Source organism: Mus caroli, unplaced genomic scaffold, assembly GCF_978045245.1.
Source record: "Mus caroli unplaced genomic scaffold, Mus_caroli_1 scaffold_12, whole genome shotgun sequence".
Lineage (NCBI taxonomy): Eukaryota > Metazoa > Chordata > Mammalia > Rodentia > Muridae > Mus > Mus caroli.
In genome coordinates, this window is record NW_028227267.1 from 10840865 (window position 1) to 10854770 (window position 13906).

General features: G+C 41.4%; 1 protein-coding gene and 1 long non-coding RNA gene across 3 annotated transcripts in view; one reads left to right on the plus strand and one right to left on the minus strand.

Moving 5' to 3' along the window:
- Positions 1-560: 560 nt before the first annotated feature.
- On the minus strand, positions 561-3954 carry LOC110309569 (uncharacterized). Its single transcript, XR_002379717.1, has 3 exons — positions 3797-3954; positions 3322-3398; positions 561-1068 (listed from the first exon to the last, which is right to left on the minus strand). It is a non-coding gene; the product is annotated as an uncharacterized LOC110309569 (long non-coding RNA).
- Positions 3955-4021: 67 nt separating this feature from the next.
- Cfap20dc (CFAP20 domain containing) overlaps positions 4022-13906 on the plus strand; it is a 248739-nt gene continuing 238854 nt past the window's right edge. Inside the window, exons 1-3 of one of the 2 annotated variants that reach the window (XM_029468705.2) lie at positions 4022-4342; positions 7970-8059; positions 10826-10919. In XM_029468705.2, coding sequence (XP_029324565.1) covers positions 4322-4342; positions 7970-8059; positions 10826-10919 — 205 coding nt within the window. In that variant the 5' untranslated portion in view covers positions 4022-4321. Of the gene's footprint in view, positions 4343-7969; positions 8060-10825; positions 10920-13906 lie in introns of those variants that run through there. The other variant, XM_085828372.1, reaches the window with a different exon arrangement.

Here is a 13906-nt window from a genome sequence, read left to right on the forward strand (position 1 = left end):
ATCTTTTCTAAAATGCATCTTGCAAGTCTATTCATTTTCTTAAACCTAAATGTTTGATATTCCATAAGCTACTTTAGGAAAGTATTCACAGTTTCACATTCAGTGCCTGGAGTACTGCTGTTGCCTACGACAGCCTTCGGGCAGCAGCTGGATCTGGCAATCTCAAGTCTCTGCATAAGTTTTGGAACCCTTGGTTATGTTAAGGTAGGGAACTGTTTCCATACATCTTGCTGAACAGAATCATCTGAAAAGAAAACCTAAAAACAGTACAAACATAAAAAAGCATGCGATGTTATACCTTCTTGTCAAAGGACACATTACTTCTGTCAGATCACTACTCAAACAGATACCTTGGGTATCACTAATTTTTCTCAATAGCAACTTGCTTAGGACTACAAAATCGATACGGCTCAAACATATTTTATGATTATCAGCATGATTACTCCTCCTACAGTCAATCACAATGTGGAAAAATCTAAACTTCTCAAGTTTTAAACACTCTAATGTTATTGTGAAGCATAACAAATTCTGATAACAAAACTAATGGCTTTATTCTGCCTATGATGAATAAATTATGAGCCAAAGCCAAAATATAGGCTAGATTGTGGTTGAAGCAGTACATTCTTAGTTCAGAAAGTAGTTACAAAATTGAGACTCATAGACATTTAACTGAAATAGGTACTTTGGCAAACAAAGATTCTGCCACCTTGAACAGCTGTTTCTGGCCTATTCTGTTTTAAATGCCATCCCATATCCTTTAATAATATTAATATACCACAAAATTACTTTCCACAGAGAACAAAAATGAACATTTTAAAGCTTGTAAAGTGACTAATTCTTAATGTTGTCAAATTAAGTTAAGCAATTTAATGCAATTACTAAATGTACTGACTTCTTAAAAAATTATAGCAATTAAAGAAACAGTTTCACTGTCTTTTATAACATACATAAATAGCTTGTTTAAGCCAAGTTATTTGAGGAGGCTGGCTTTTTCTCTCTCATACAGTGCTGGTAGATGTTCTTGAAGTCATACGCAAATCCAAGATTTTGCATATAGCTAGCATTCATCTAAATAAAAGAAAAGCAATAGCTATTATAAGATTGGATTTTGTCCCATCTCCAGTTTTAAGCTCATATCTTTAAAGAACTATATATATGGTTATTTTGCTTTATAGCCCACCACCACTGTGAGTGTTAAGGGCAGCTCTCACCGTATGTCAGCTGATCTGAGTAAGGCAGCTTTCAGACTTAACCTTTGTCTGAATGGGCCTATACCAAACTTGCAAATGAAAATACAACTGTCAGTGTCTTCAATGTGCTAGGAGCTCAGAGGGTTAGAAGCTGGTTGTTGGCCTTGTAGCAAGTGATCCTATATTCTTACAGTCTTAAATTGAAGAAATAAGTAATAAAAAGCAAAACTACTTGAGAAATAACACTCACAGATATACAGTGATTATCATGTTTGGCTCTGTTATTTTTTTTCATAGGCACAAGTGCTTCCACCTGAGTTCAGCCTCTGAGATGCTAGTGGTTGAACTGATTCATTCAGGTTGTCCTGTGACCTCCTTGCATGCATGTGCATGTGTGCACATGTGTGCACATGCATGCACAAACACACACACAAATAAAGTCAATTAGTTAAGTTGATTTTTAACTGGGGTTATTAATTTATCCTTAATAAGTAAACTCTTAACCATAAAGGCTTGCAATGAAAGGGAACGTGTCAAACATGATCATGAATTTTAAAAAAGTACTCAATGTGCTTGGAAGGAAAGCAGGGTGGGTAAATAGGTAGGCTGGAATTGGAGAGGAGGCGGAGGCTCAATTTTACAGCACCAACACAGGCTCTGAAGTCATGAAAGGATGAGAAGCAGGAAATTGGCGTGGCTGGATTTACTTTGGGTTTTGTGTGTGTGTGTGTGTTTTTACTGTGTGTGTGTGTGTGATGTGTGGCATCTGTACACGTTCATTTGGTGTGTGCACATGTGCATGTGGATCTGGGTGAAGAGCAGAGGTTGACATCAAGTATCTTTCTCCATCACTCTTCATTTTATTTCTGGACAGGGTTTGTCACCCAACCTGGAGCTCACCAATTCCACCAGAGTGGCTGGCCAAAGCATTTCAGAGATGGCCCTGTCTCCATTCTCTGTCTCCTCTGGATCTGGGACGACAGATGCACTGTCTTTTCCATGGGCACTGGGGATTAAACTCAGGTCTTAATGCTTGTATGGTAGGTAGTGGACTGACTAAACTGACTTCCCAGCCCTGGGATTTGCATTTTATAGAGCTATTCTCACCACACCGTAAAGCGTTATTAACCGAGTATTATAGGAGGGTCTTATCAAAGCTTGGGGAAGAGAAAGTGATCTATCAGTCACAAGGTAAGTCAAGGTGGAGACTACAATGAAGGGCAGACGAGTCCATTAAGCAGTATTAGATCGAATGCTTATGTAGTGGAGTAAACAGAATGGGCTCGTTATTTGCTATTGCATAAAACTTAACCCGCTCCCCCAATTCAGTCATTTCCAATATTTACCATATAAAAATCTATGAATTTGGAGTATTCTCTGACTCAGTCAAAGGGAGGTGATCAATGCTGACTAAGGTAGTTTGAACTGTACAAATGGCCTCTGTGACTGGATTTAGAATCACCAGAGGGACAGACCTCTGGGCGTGTCTCTGAGGGTGTAGATCCACCCTGAACATGGATGGTACCACCCCAGGGGCTGGGATCCTAGACTAAATAAAATGGAGAAAGGTCTGAATCAGTATCCATCTCTGCGTTCTGACTACGGATGCAGTGTGATCTCATGTTCTTGTCACCGTGCCTTTCTTGTGTTAATCCAGAAATTCACTGCAGAAAAAAAAGCAATTCCTTCATTTTGGGCCCAGTCTGAGGCAAGCTTTATTAGATATTCAATACTGTCCAAGAGATGGCTTTTGGTCAGGACCAATACCTGGAATTTCCCTGGTGAGTGGCCCTGAGACAAGTGTTGCAAAGGGTTTGTAGAGACCAACCTATATAGGTTACCATACTTTTCCATGAAGCTAGTCTTATATTCAAAGAACTACAACTCCCAGCATCCCAGGAGGTTACCTGGTCCCTGAGGATGTGGGTCTTACAAGTTAAATTACACTTGCCATGTCGGATTACTCTTCCTTGGGTTGCTTTTGTCAGGTATTTTGTGACAGTAACGGAAAAAAATAACTAATAAAGGCTTTGCCTGTCTTCACATGTATTCTCATTAGAGACTACAAAGTCGACACACAGGGGAGAGAGGGTGACAGGATGGTGAGCTGTAGCCAAGGGATGACAATTACCAAAAGGATTCTCCTCAGGTCTTCAGAAGGAATGCAGCCCCGCTGACTCCTTCGTTTTGTATTTCCAACTTTCTGAACTACAAGAGAATACATTTGTCTCATTCTCAAGACACTTTTGTGCTAACTTTTTACAATAACCACAGCAAACTAAAACTCTCTTCCAGGGCTGCTTCCTATCTGTGTTCATGGCATTCAGCCCAAGTCGAGATTATTTTCACATTCATTTCATTACTGCCTTCCTTAACACACCCGGGTGGGGTGCAGGTAGGACCTAAGGTTTCACAGCTAGCCTGTCTGCATGGTATCTGGAGCACTCACCTCAGTGTGCATTACTTTGATTAAAGAAGCCTTACCCTTTGAAGGGGTTCAACGACTTTGAATAAACACCCTCATTTCCTAGCTCTTCCCAAACTAACATTTTGTTATTTCTCAAAGAACCCAAGTATGGGAGGGTAGGAATCAAAGACCGCCTTACCAAACAGCCGTTAACAGAGTTACTACTTAGAGGCGATGTGAAGATACAAGATCCGAGCGAGACCCTGGCTTAAGGAACCCTACACCTTTTGGGCTGGTGAGTTACCAGCTGTTACAGGTGGACCAGTCCCTCAGTTGCCTGAGCAACGGCTCAGCAGCCAGAGGGAACGCACTCTGAAGGGCTAAGTGCGCAGGCGCCTCCGGGGAGCCAATGGGCGCAGTAGCAAAGCCCCGGAGCGGGCTGCGCGGTTCCCGCGGGCGCGGTCGGTTTGTGCCCGGAGGTAGCTGCAGGGCGGTCACGTAGGTTACACACAGTCACTCGGCGGAGCCCGCAGGCCGCTGTGCCACCCCCTGCCGCGGCGCTCCAAGCAGGGACCAGAATGGCGCGGGTCGGCGGCTGGAGGCTCAGCTGACTGCAGGCGCGAGGTACCGAGGCGAGCCCGAGCCAGCGGGGCCCAGAGCGGGCTCTGCCTGTCCTTCTCCAGCCAGCAAACTGTGCCTGCCAAACCCAGGGCCCTCTGCGGGAATGTTCAAAAATGAGTACCAGGTAACCCAAAAGGACTTCCACACTGTCTGGCTTTCTCCTCCGGGGTGAGCTCGCTGGTGTTCTGGGTGTGAATCTATCTTCCACTCCCGGGATGAAAAATAATTAGTGGATAAGTTGTCATGACCTTGACGTGTGCACGCTCCAGCGCAGTGCTTTCCTGTGCAGAATCAGTGGTTCTGATAACAAAGCAGGTCATGACCCTCTTCCATTCCACACACCCGGAATCACAATCTCCAGCACAGAACCCAGAAATCCTGAGTTGTTAAACACCTGGGGTTTTCACTCTTGATGCCCTCTGGTATCTCAGAGCTAAGTAGAAAAGTAAATGAATTCCAGAATGAGCCCTTTTAAACCCAGAATTAAAGTAAGCACGAGTAATTTTTCCTGTTTGTGACTGCAGCCTGGGGGTGCATCAGGATTAGTTGGGGAGTACTTACAGAAGTACAGATTTCCTGGCCCTCCCTCTAGATCTGGAGAAAGAAGATGTGTAGGTGGGGTTTGCCGGTCTACTTTTTAGAGCAACTCCCAAGCTAGTCTGATCTAAGTATTGCATTTGGACAGGCTGCTTCTGAGAGAGTTCAGTCACCTTGTCCAATGAAAGGCTTCCTGCACCAACTCTTCTGCCCCAGGTCTTCTGTACTCATCTTAAAATTAGCGTTCCTTCAGTCTCTGCTCCTCCCTTTTCTCTGTAACGCCTTCCGTGGGTGTTTTGTACCCCCTTCTAAGAAGGATCGAAGTATCCACACTTTGGTCTTCCTTCTTCTTGAGTTTCATGTGGTTTGTGAATTGTATCTTGGGTATTCCGAGTTTTGGGGCTAATATCCACTAATCGAAAAACCAAAAATAAATAAATAAATAATAATATCCACTTATCAGTGAGTGCATATTATGTGTGTTCTTTTGGGATTGGGTTACCTCACTCAGGATGATATTCTCCAGATGCATCCAATTTGCCTAAGAATTTCATGAATTCATTGTTTTTTAATAGCTGAGTAGTACTCCATTGTGTAAATGTACCACATTTTCTGTATCCATTCCTCTCTTGAGGGACATCTGGGTTCTTTCCAGCTTTTGGCTATTATAAATAAGACTGCTATGAACACAGTGGAGCATGTGTTCTTATTACCAGTTGGAACATCTTCTGGATATATGCCCAGGAGAGGTATTTCGGGATCCTCTGGTAGTACTATGTCCAGTTTTCTGAGGAACCACCAAACTGATTTCCAGAGTGGTTGTACCAGCTTGTAATCTCACCAGCAATGGAGGAGTGTTCCTCTTTCTCCACATCCTCGCCAGCATTTGCTGTCACCTGAGTTTTTGATCTTAGGCATGCTGACTGGTGTGAGGTGGAATCTCAGGATTGTTTTGATTTGCATTTCCCTGATGATTAAGGATGTTGAACATTTTTTCAGGTGCTTCTCAGCCATTTGGTATTCCTCAGTTGAGAATTCTTTGTTTAGCTCTGTACCCCATTTTTAATAGGGATATTTGGTTTTCTGGAGTCTAACTTCTTGAGTTCTTTGTATATATTGGATATTTGCCCTCTAGTTGATGTAGGATTGGTAAAGATCTTTTCCCAATCTGTTGGTTGCTGTTTTGCCTTATTGACAGTGTCCTTTGTTTTATAGAAGATTTGCAGTTTTCTGAGGTCCCATTTGTTGATTCTTGATCCTGCCCCACCTGGGGATCCATCCCATATACAATCACTAAACCCAGACACTATTGTGGATTCCAGCAAGTGCTTGCTGACAGGAGCCTGATATAGCTGTTTCCTGAGAGGCTCTGTCAGTGCCTGAGGAATACACAAGTGGATGCTCACAGCCATCCATTGCACTGAGCACAGGGCACCCAATGAAGGAGCTAGAGAAAGGATCCAAGGAGTTGAGGGGATTTACAGCCCCATAGGAAGAACAACAATATGAACTAACCAGTACCCCCAGAGCTCCCAGGATCTAAACCACCAACCAAAGAGTTTACATGGTGGGACTCATGGCTCTAGCTGCATATGTAGCAGAGGATGGCATATTTGGACATCACTGGGAGAAGAGGCTCTTGCTCCTGTGAAGGCTTGATGCCCCAGTGTGGGGAATGCCAGGGCCAGGAAGCAGGAGTGGGTGGGTTGGGGAGCAGGGGGAGAGTGTAGGATGCTTTTGGAGGGGAAACCAGGAAAGGGGATAACATTTGAAATGTAAATAAAGAAAATATCCAATAAAGAAAAAAGAAAAGAAATTAGCAGTCCATATAGCATCTTCACTTTGCTGTTAGCATGTTGTCAGAGTGCCTGGTGGCCCATCCCCCAGGCACCACCTCCTTGCTGGTTACTTGTCCTTTAAGCACTGTGTGCAGTTCTTTTGCTTCATTTTAGGAATGTATTCTATGGTTTAAAATAAACTTCGTTTAATCTCACTTAATGTAGATCAAGTATAGAGTTATGCAATAACAGATGCCTACTGTGGGCAATTTAGAAAACAGAGGGAAAGAAGTGGGGGAAAAGATTGGCTGGGTTATAAACCCAGGTGACTCAAACTTCAAATTTATAGCAAAAATGCCCTGCCCTTAGAAGCAGTACCATATCCAGTTTTACACATAATAAGAAGGAAGAAGGTGTCTGGCTGTCATAGGCAAAAATATGTGCTTGAGGGAAAAAAGTAGTAAGTTTTCACAAAAAGTCAAGAGGATCTTTTCCATGTGCTGCTTGTAATTCAAGCCATAGGTATTCTTCATTTCAGCTTCTCAAATTTTGCAATAAATTCTTCCTTGGAGATAATGATTTAATTCCCCCATTTTTATGAGCAGAGTACATGGGTAGTTAGTAATATCTTTAGCATTTTTACATTAGTATGACTTTGTGGTCTTGAGTTTATAGTAGGTAACAAGCACTCTCTAGGAAATGCTCCTCTTGTTCTTCCTACTTGTCCACAGTTTTATTTGCTTAAAAGACATGGCAGAGATGTTTAGTAAGAACCCTTTCGATTTACCCCAATCCTTCCTGGGTCTTGTGAAGACAGGTCTGAGCTAGGTTTCCCCTTTGTTGAATAGTCTTGGATGGCACTATTAAGCCTTTGCTGTATTCCAGGTATTGTCCTTGATTTATGTTTGCTAGCCTGTGTGATCCAACACAGATGGATCATCAAACATCATTTGACAGATGGAATAAAATCAAGACATTAACTCCAAAATCAGAAAGTTAAGAAGAAAGTATGGATTGAGCCCAGTCAGTATATTATATTCACACATAATAATAAGACTGTATTGGCTTAGTTCACAAATTGAGGTTGAGCCCTTTAGTCTGGTATTTTTAGGATCCTTGGCAGATCTGATCTGCACTGTCCATGTCAGGTAAGTGAGCACCATCTGGAATGTTTCTGTGGCTCAGTCGATGTTTACCATGTTTCTAAAAGTGGATCCCCTACGAATTCACTACTAAGATGACCCAAATCACAATGGTTGTGGCTTTTATACAGCCAGGTATAAAATAGGCATAAAATCGGGGATAATGTTTCTTCCTGCACCTGTTAACTGACAGATGGCTGGGACACTGGTTTTAGATAGACGACTCCTTATGGTGGATACAATTTCTCCCATAGCGTTGTATTTTACTCTGTATTTCTTGTTCTTATTTTCTAGGGAGGCGCATTTGTTGAAATTTTTAGCGCTCAGGGGAAAAATCCTGGAGCAAAATGGAAGATCTTGGGCAGTCCATCTGTGATTTGGAAAGTAAGTGTTAGAAATTAAGAGTCGACTCCTGGGAAGAAATAAGAGGGAAGGTTATAGAGCAAAGAGGCCTCGCTCAGACTTCAGAACTGATTTTCTTGTTCTTTTACCCTCAAAGGCCTTCATGTTGCTGGCTCCTTAGCTAGTTAAGACTGTCACATGGTGTGTAACTGCTTTGTGTCTTTTGGGTCCTGCTTCATCATTTTAGGTGACTTTGATGTCTGGAGAAAATCTCTCTAAGCACTGGGCCTCTTGGCTTCCTGATTTCATCATGACTAACACCTCCTCCATTCTGCTGTTGCCTGACCCTTCCCACCCCAGCCTCTGCCTCATCACCACAAACAGCAGGACCTCTGAAATTACCAAGGGAGACACAGAGACAGCCTTCTCTGACCCCAGTCTTTGATTCTTAAGGTCACTTGTTCAGGTCAACCCCCGTGTTTGTTCTTCAGCCTGATGGGGACCTTCAGGCCACAGACTCTGTTTCCCTCATGTCAGGTGTCAGGTTTAGTTACTTTCTCTGAGTTCTCTCTTTCTCTCCACTGCAGACACTAATGTCTTTCACTCATTTTCCAGTAAGGACCTTGAATGCCTTTGCTTTTAGCCATCATGGCACTGGCCTAGCTAGTCCCTGTCAGATCCCTAGTCATTCTTTTGCCTCTGTCTAGGTGTCTCAATATGCTGGGAGAAAATACCTATGGCCTTTCAGATTGACAGCACTATAAAGCCAACCCCAACAGTCCAAAAAAATGATCCTGTTATGTTCTTGTCAATCTCCAAAATGAGCTTTTCTTGTTATCTTTGCTTTCCAACCACCAAACTGCCGATTTTCAATCCCATCCCACAACCAGGGCATGCCCCTCTCAGTCACCAGAAACTGACACCCCCACTTCCTAGGGAAATCAGGTGGAAGCCAGTCCTGCCTGCTGCAACTATGCGTAAAATCCTGTCTCCATCCCTATCCTTTTCTCTCATTTAAAAGCAAGAGACCAATGTCTTCAATGAAACTGAACGATGAAACTGAAAGCTACCACTAAGTGTTTAATATTTATTAAGCATAACATGAAACACATTGCACAATGTTCTATAAGGTAAATAACGTAGTGAGAAGATAGCTACATGCCCCTCTGATAGGTGGAAACATTAAAGCATGGAAGGACAAGGATGGAAATTGTTCAGTTGGTACCCTGAATGAGGGAGAAAAGCTATTCATCGAGTTTGCACCAGGGAAGTCGGGGGAGCCTTTCCCAGGTACACCCAGCACTGAGCTCTGCTGTGGTGTGAAGATAAATGTATCCCCGCAGGCTCCTAAGTTTGAATACTTGGTCTCAACCTGGTGCTGTTTGGAGAGGTTGTAGAAGCTTTGGGAAATGGGGCCCAGATCTAGGAAGTAGGCCACAGGGACTGGGCGTTTGAAGGTTGCCCTTGACCCGAGGCCTTCATTCCTTACCCTGCCTCCTGTCTGCCATGAAGAAGCTCTTTCACCAAAATGCCACCACTACAATAGTTTGCCCAGGCTCAAGGGCCCAAGGAACTGTGGATTAAAACCTTTGAAACCCTGACCTTAAGATAAATATTGCTTAGCTTTCAGTTGTTTGTGTTGGATATGTCATTACAACTGCCCAGAATAGCTAACACAAGTGCTAAGAGTCAACCAGGCATCAAGTGAGACTGGGGCACAGAAGAGCATTCCAAGCAGAGGGAGAAGTCCAAATGGAATCCTTGTAACAGGCTCTGAAAGCTGCTGCTGCCAATAGGAAGTGATTACATTTGAAGAGTTGGGTACAGACCAGCATATAAGTGCTTTGTGGCTGTGTTGAAAGTTTGAGTAAACTGTTGAAAAAAATTTAAATACAGGCCCAACATGTACATAAGTAAAATTAATAATACACTTGGTCCATGTGTGTTCATTGCAAATGCTTAGGGGATTCTATTACAGTAGACACTACATGGAGTTTTTATTACAGAATTCTTTTTAAAGGAGATTTATTTGTGTGTGTGTGTGTGTGTGTGTGTGTGTGTGTGTGTGTGTGTGTGTGTGTGCCACTGGTCTGCATGTGCTAGTGGAGGCAGAGAAGACAGCATCTGATCCCCTTTAGGCATAGGTGGTTGTGAGCTGTCCATCATGGGTGCTAGGAACTGAACTTGGGTCCTCTAGAAGAGCAACAAGTGCTCTCCACTGCTTAGCCATTTCTCTAGCCCTTTTGCTTAACTTTTTAGATAGCCTTAATTGTTACATTTTAATTTATATTGAATTTAAATAAATTATATTTAGAATTTTCAGAGTTACAGGAGATGTGAGTAATAATTAATTCCATTTGAGCTAGTCCTGAAAGCAGAGAAGGTGTAGTGTCAATTCAGCACAGGTTAGGTTCTTTTTCTGCTGTGGTGTGGGGTGGTAATCAGCCACGTACCTAGACAGAGATGTGCACAGGAAGCAAGAAACAGCTCTACCCCAAACCAGATGAGTGACTTTGGAATCCCTGACATTAAAGAACTTTTTTTTTTTTTCATTTGAAGGGATGATATTTTCACACAATCAGAAATTAGCCATTGGTTAGTGTGGTTTTATGTTCTGTCCCCAGCAAGTCTCAGGTAGAAAGCATCATCAAAGTTTGAGTCTACTGTTAAGTCTCCTGGGAGGGGGAGGGGGGAGAGGGAGGGGGAGAGGGAGGGAGAGAGACCGAGACTTTCCTATTGATTTGCAGTTCCAATTTTATAGAAAAAGCCAATTAAGCCAATTACTACTGTTTCCATTTTGTTCCATAGGAATTTGATAAAGAAGTTAAAAGTTTTGTATTTGTCCTGGAAGGCAGCAGCCAAACCAACAGAATCCAGTTACCAAAGGAGAATAAGCAAATCCGTGAGTAAGACTTCTAATATCGCACCTTAACGTTTGAGAGAGCTATGTTTTGTGTCTTAGAAGCAGGCGTACTGGTAAGACTTCTGTGGCAGCTGCTGGTGTGAAGACATGTGATAATTTTAATGTGGAAATAAGCCGTATATCATGAACTTTACAATAAATCCTGCTCCACTATCTTGTTGAAATTCAAAACTATTCTAAGACCTAGAAGTTTATTTGAATACACACTTAGTATAATAATATTTGTTGAGCCTAACTCTGCCTGAGGAATTTTCACAACACTGCTTTACAGCTGAGCTAATAAACATGGGGTTCTTATTAGAAAATCAGGGTTAAAGTGAAATTTTGACGTGAATTCAGGAGCTTTCTATAAGTTACAAGGACTTTGGTTTTTTAAAGAATTAAAAATGATAAAAATAATTTATACAAGACATTATTAGTTACAATAATTGACAAAATCGGTATCAATGTTGTTTAACAGACAGTTGCAGTAATTGATTCCAGTGTGAAAATTAACAACATCATTTTAAAGCAGACAGAACATTGGGAAATGTCTTAGAGGTGTGACCCAGAGGGGCAGTTGTTGGCAGTGAGTAGGTTGGAATTTAAGGCTGTCACCAGATTAGGCTTTCAATAAAGTGATGTAACTTGAGTAATGTAATAATGGAGTAATATAACCAGACTTTTCATGAACCACATCCTATCAGCTAAATGTAGATTTCTAATATTTTGTAGAAATAAATAGGCAGTTCTTTTTTGCGCTTACCATTTACCTCATCTTCATTAAGAACATTTATTGAGGGACTTCAGTACAGCTTAGTGACAGAGCTCCTGGGCCTGGGCTCAATGCCTGGCAATAGAAAACAAAACGTACTTAAAAAGAACATCTACTGAGCACCTTCTGTGCACCAGGCGCTGTGAGAAGATGTGCTGTTCACGCTTGATATCTAATTTTCATTTTCTTTGTAAACTGTACAGATTCTAGGCTTTATGTACCATTTCAAGCACTATGTGACATCCAAAGTTTCTAAGCTTGGAATCAAGCCATGCAAATTACAGATGGAAGATGACTTAATTTAAAGACTGGTGCTGGTGTTTCTTTATAAACCAATATAAGAAATTGACCTTGAATGAGAATAGATAATTATTGTTAAGATTTTAAAATTTAATTTAATTTTAACTTGCTGCCATAAGTAAATATGGCTTCCTCATAGTCCCTAGTCAGGTGTGATTGACAGCAGGTGCTTTGTTGCTGCTGTTTGTCATATATATATATATATATATATATATATATATATATATGAAAAACTACATATATATACACACATATATATATACATATATATATATATATGTGTGTGTGTAGTTTTTTTCTTAAGAGAGAGAGGCGCAGTTCACCTATTTCAGGATATCAACTTCATGAAACTGATACGTTCTAGGAACTTGGCTGTTTGAAGCTGGAGAGTCTTTTTTGCCATTATTGCTGGGTTTGTAAAGACAATCCGACTGCCCTCTAGTCCCTCTGCATCTATGATTGTGGTATTGATGACATCATTCTGTCCTAGCAACATTCTCTTTGGCTCTGAGAAGGAGTCCTCACTTTACCAAAGTGACTAAATACAGACTCCACTTCTGCCCCTTCTCTGTTCTTGTTCAGGTTTTTTGGCTTTTTTTTCCCCTTAATTTCCTCAGAAATCTGGTTTAATGTATTATAATTACCTCCTTAAATGTAACGATGATGGCTTTTAATTAGAAGAAACAGAAGAATCTTCTAATGTATTTCTTATACAATGCCCTGCAATTAAAAATTAATCTGGCATTCCCATAACATGTGCAGCAGTGTAACAAATGAAAGTTTCCGTGGTCTCCCTAGCACTGATGCCTTTTGCAAGTTTTGATAAGAGAAGTTCACAGTTATTTTTACTTGTATAAAATGACCTTGTGTGTGAGGTGGGTATGGTTAAACTGAAATTAGAAAGCATGTCTTGAATAGAGGCGAAGTGGCTTTCAATTAGCATCTAAATTGAGTTCAATTATCATTATGTATTCCTATTTTAAGAATAAACATACACTTTATGCAAACTTGACATTCAGTAGTTCACTTGTATTTCTGACAGTATTCCTTACAAGAAAGTTTCATAATGAAATTATGTCAGTTTGCTCTGAAATAGTAATCTTTCCAAATTAGATCGTTCTTGATGAATCCAAAATAAATAAATCCACTGTGTTTTAAGTTTTTATTATATTTATTTATTATTGTGTGAATATATGCATGCACCACAGTGTGCATGAAGCTCAGAGGAAAACTTGGGGGAATCATTTCTCTCCTCCCATCCTGTGAGTTCTGGGAATGGACCTCAGATCATCAGCTTGGCAAGTGGTGTCTATCTACTGAGCCTTCCCTGGAGCCCTGTGGCTTCTTTATAAACTAATATAAGAAACTGAGCATGAAAGATAATTATTTTTAAATTTTTTAAAAATTAATTTGCTGTCATAAGTAAATCATGACTTCCTTGTAGTTCACAGTTGGGTGTTTGTTACATAGTGCTTGAAATGGTATATAAAGCCTGGGATCTGTACATTTATAATGGAAATTACAACTACAAGTCAGGTACCAACAGCGCGTCTTTCCACGGTGCCTGATGCACGGAAGGTGCTCTGTAGATGTTCTTTTTAATAGGTTTTGTTTTGTGTGGCCAGGGATCAAATCCAGGCCCAGGCACCTGTTAGGTAAATAAAAGCGCCATCAAATAAAGGAGCCTGTGGCACCGATTATCACACTGTCCACTTCTCCAGGGTGACACTGACTGTCACACTGTCCACTTCTCCAGGGTGACACTGACTGTCACACTGTCTACTTCTCCAGGGTGACACTGACTGTCACAGTGCCTACTTCTCCAGGGTGACACTGACTGTCACACTGTCCACTTCTCCAGGGTGACACTGACTGTCACACTGTCCACTTCTCCAGGGTGACACTGACTGTC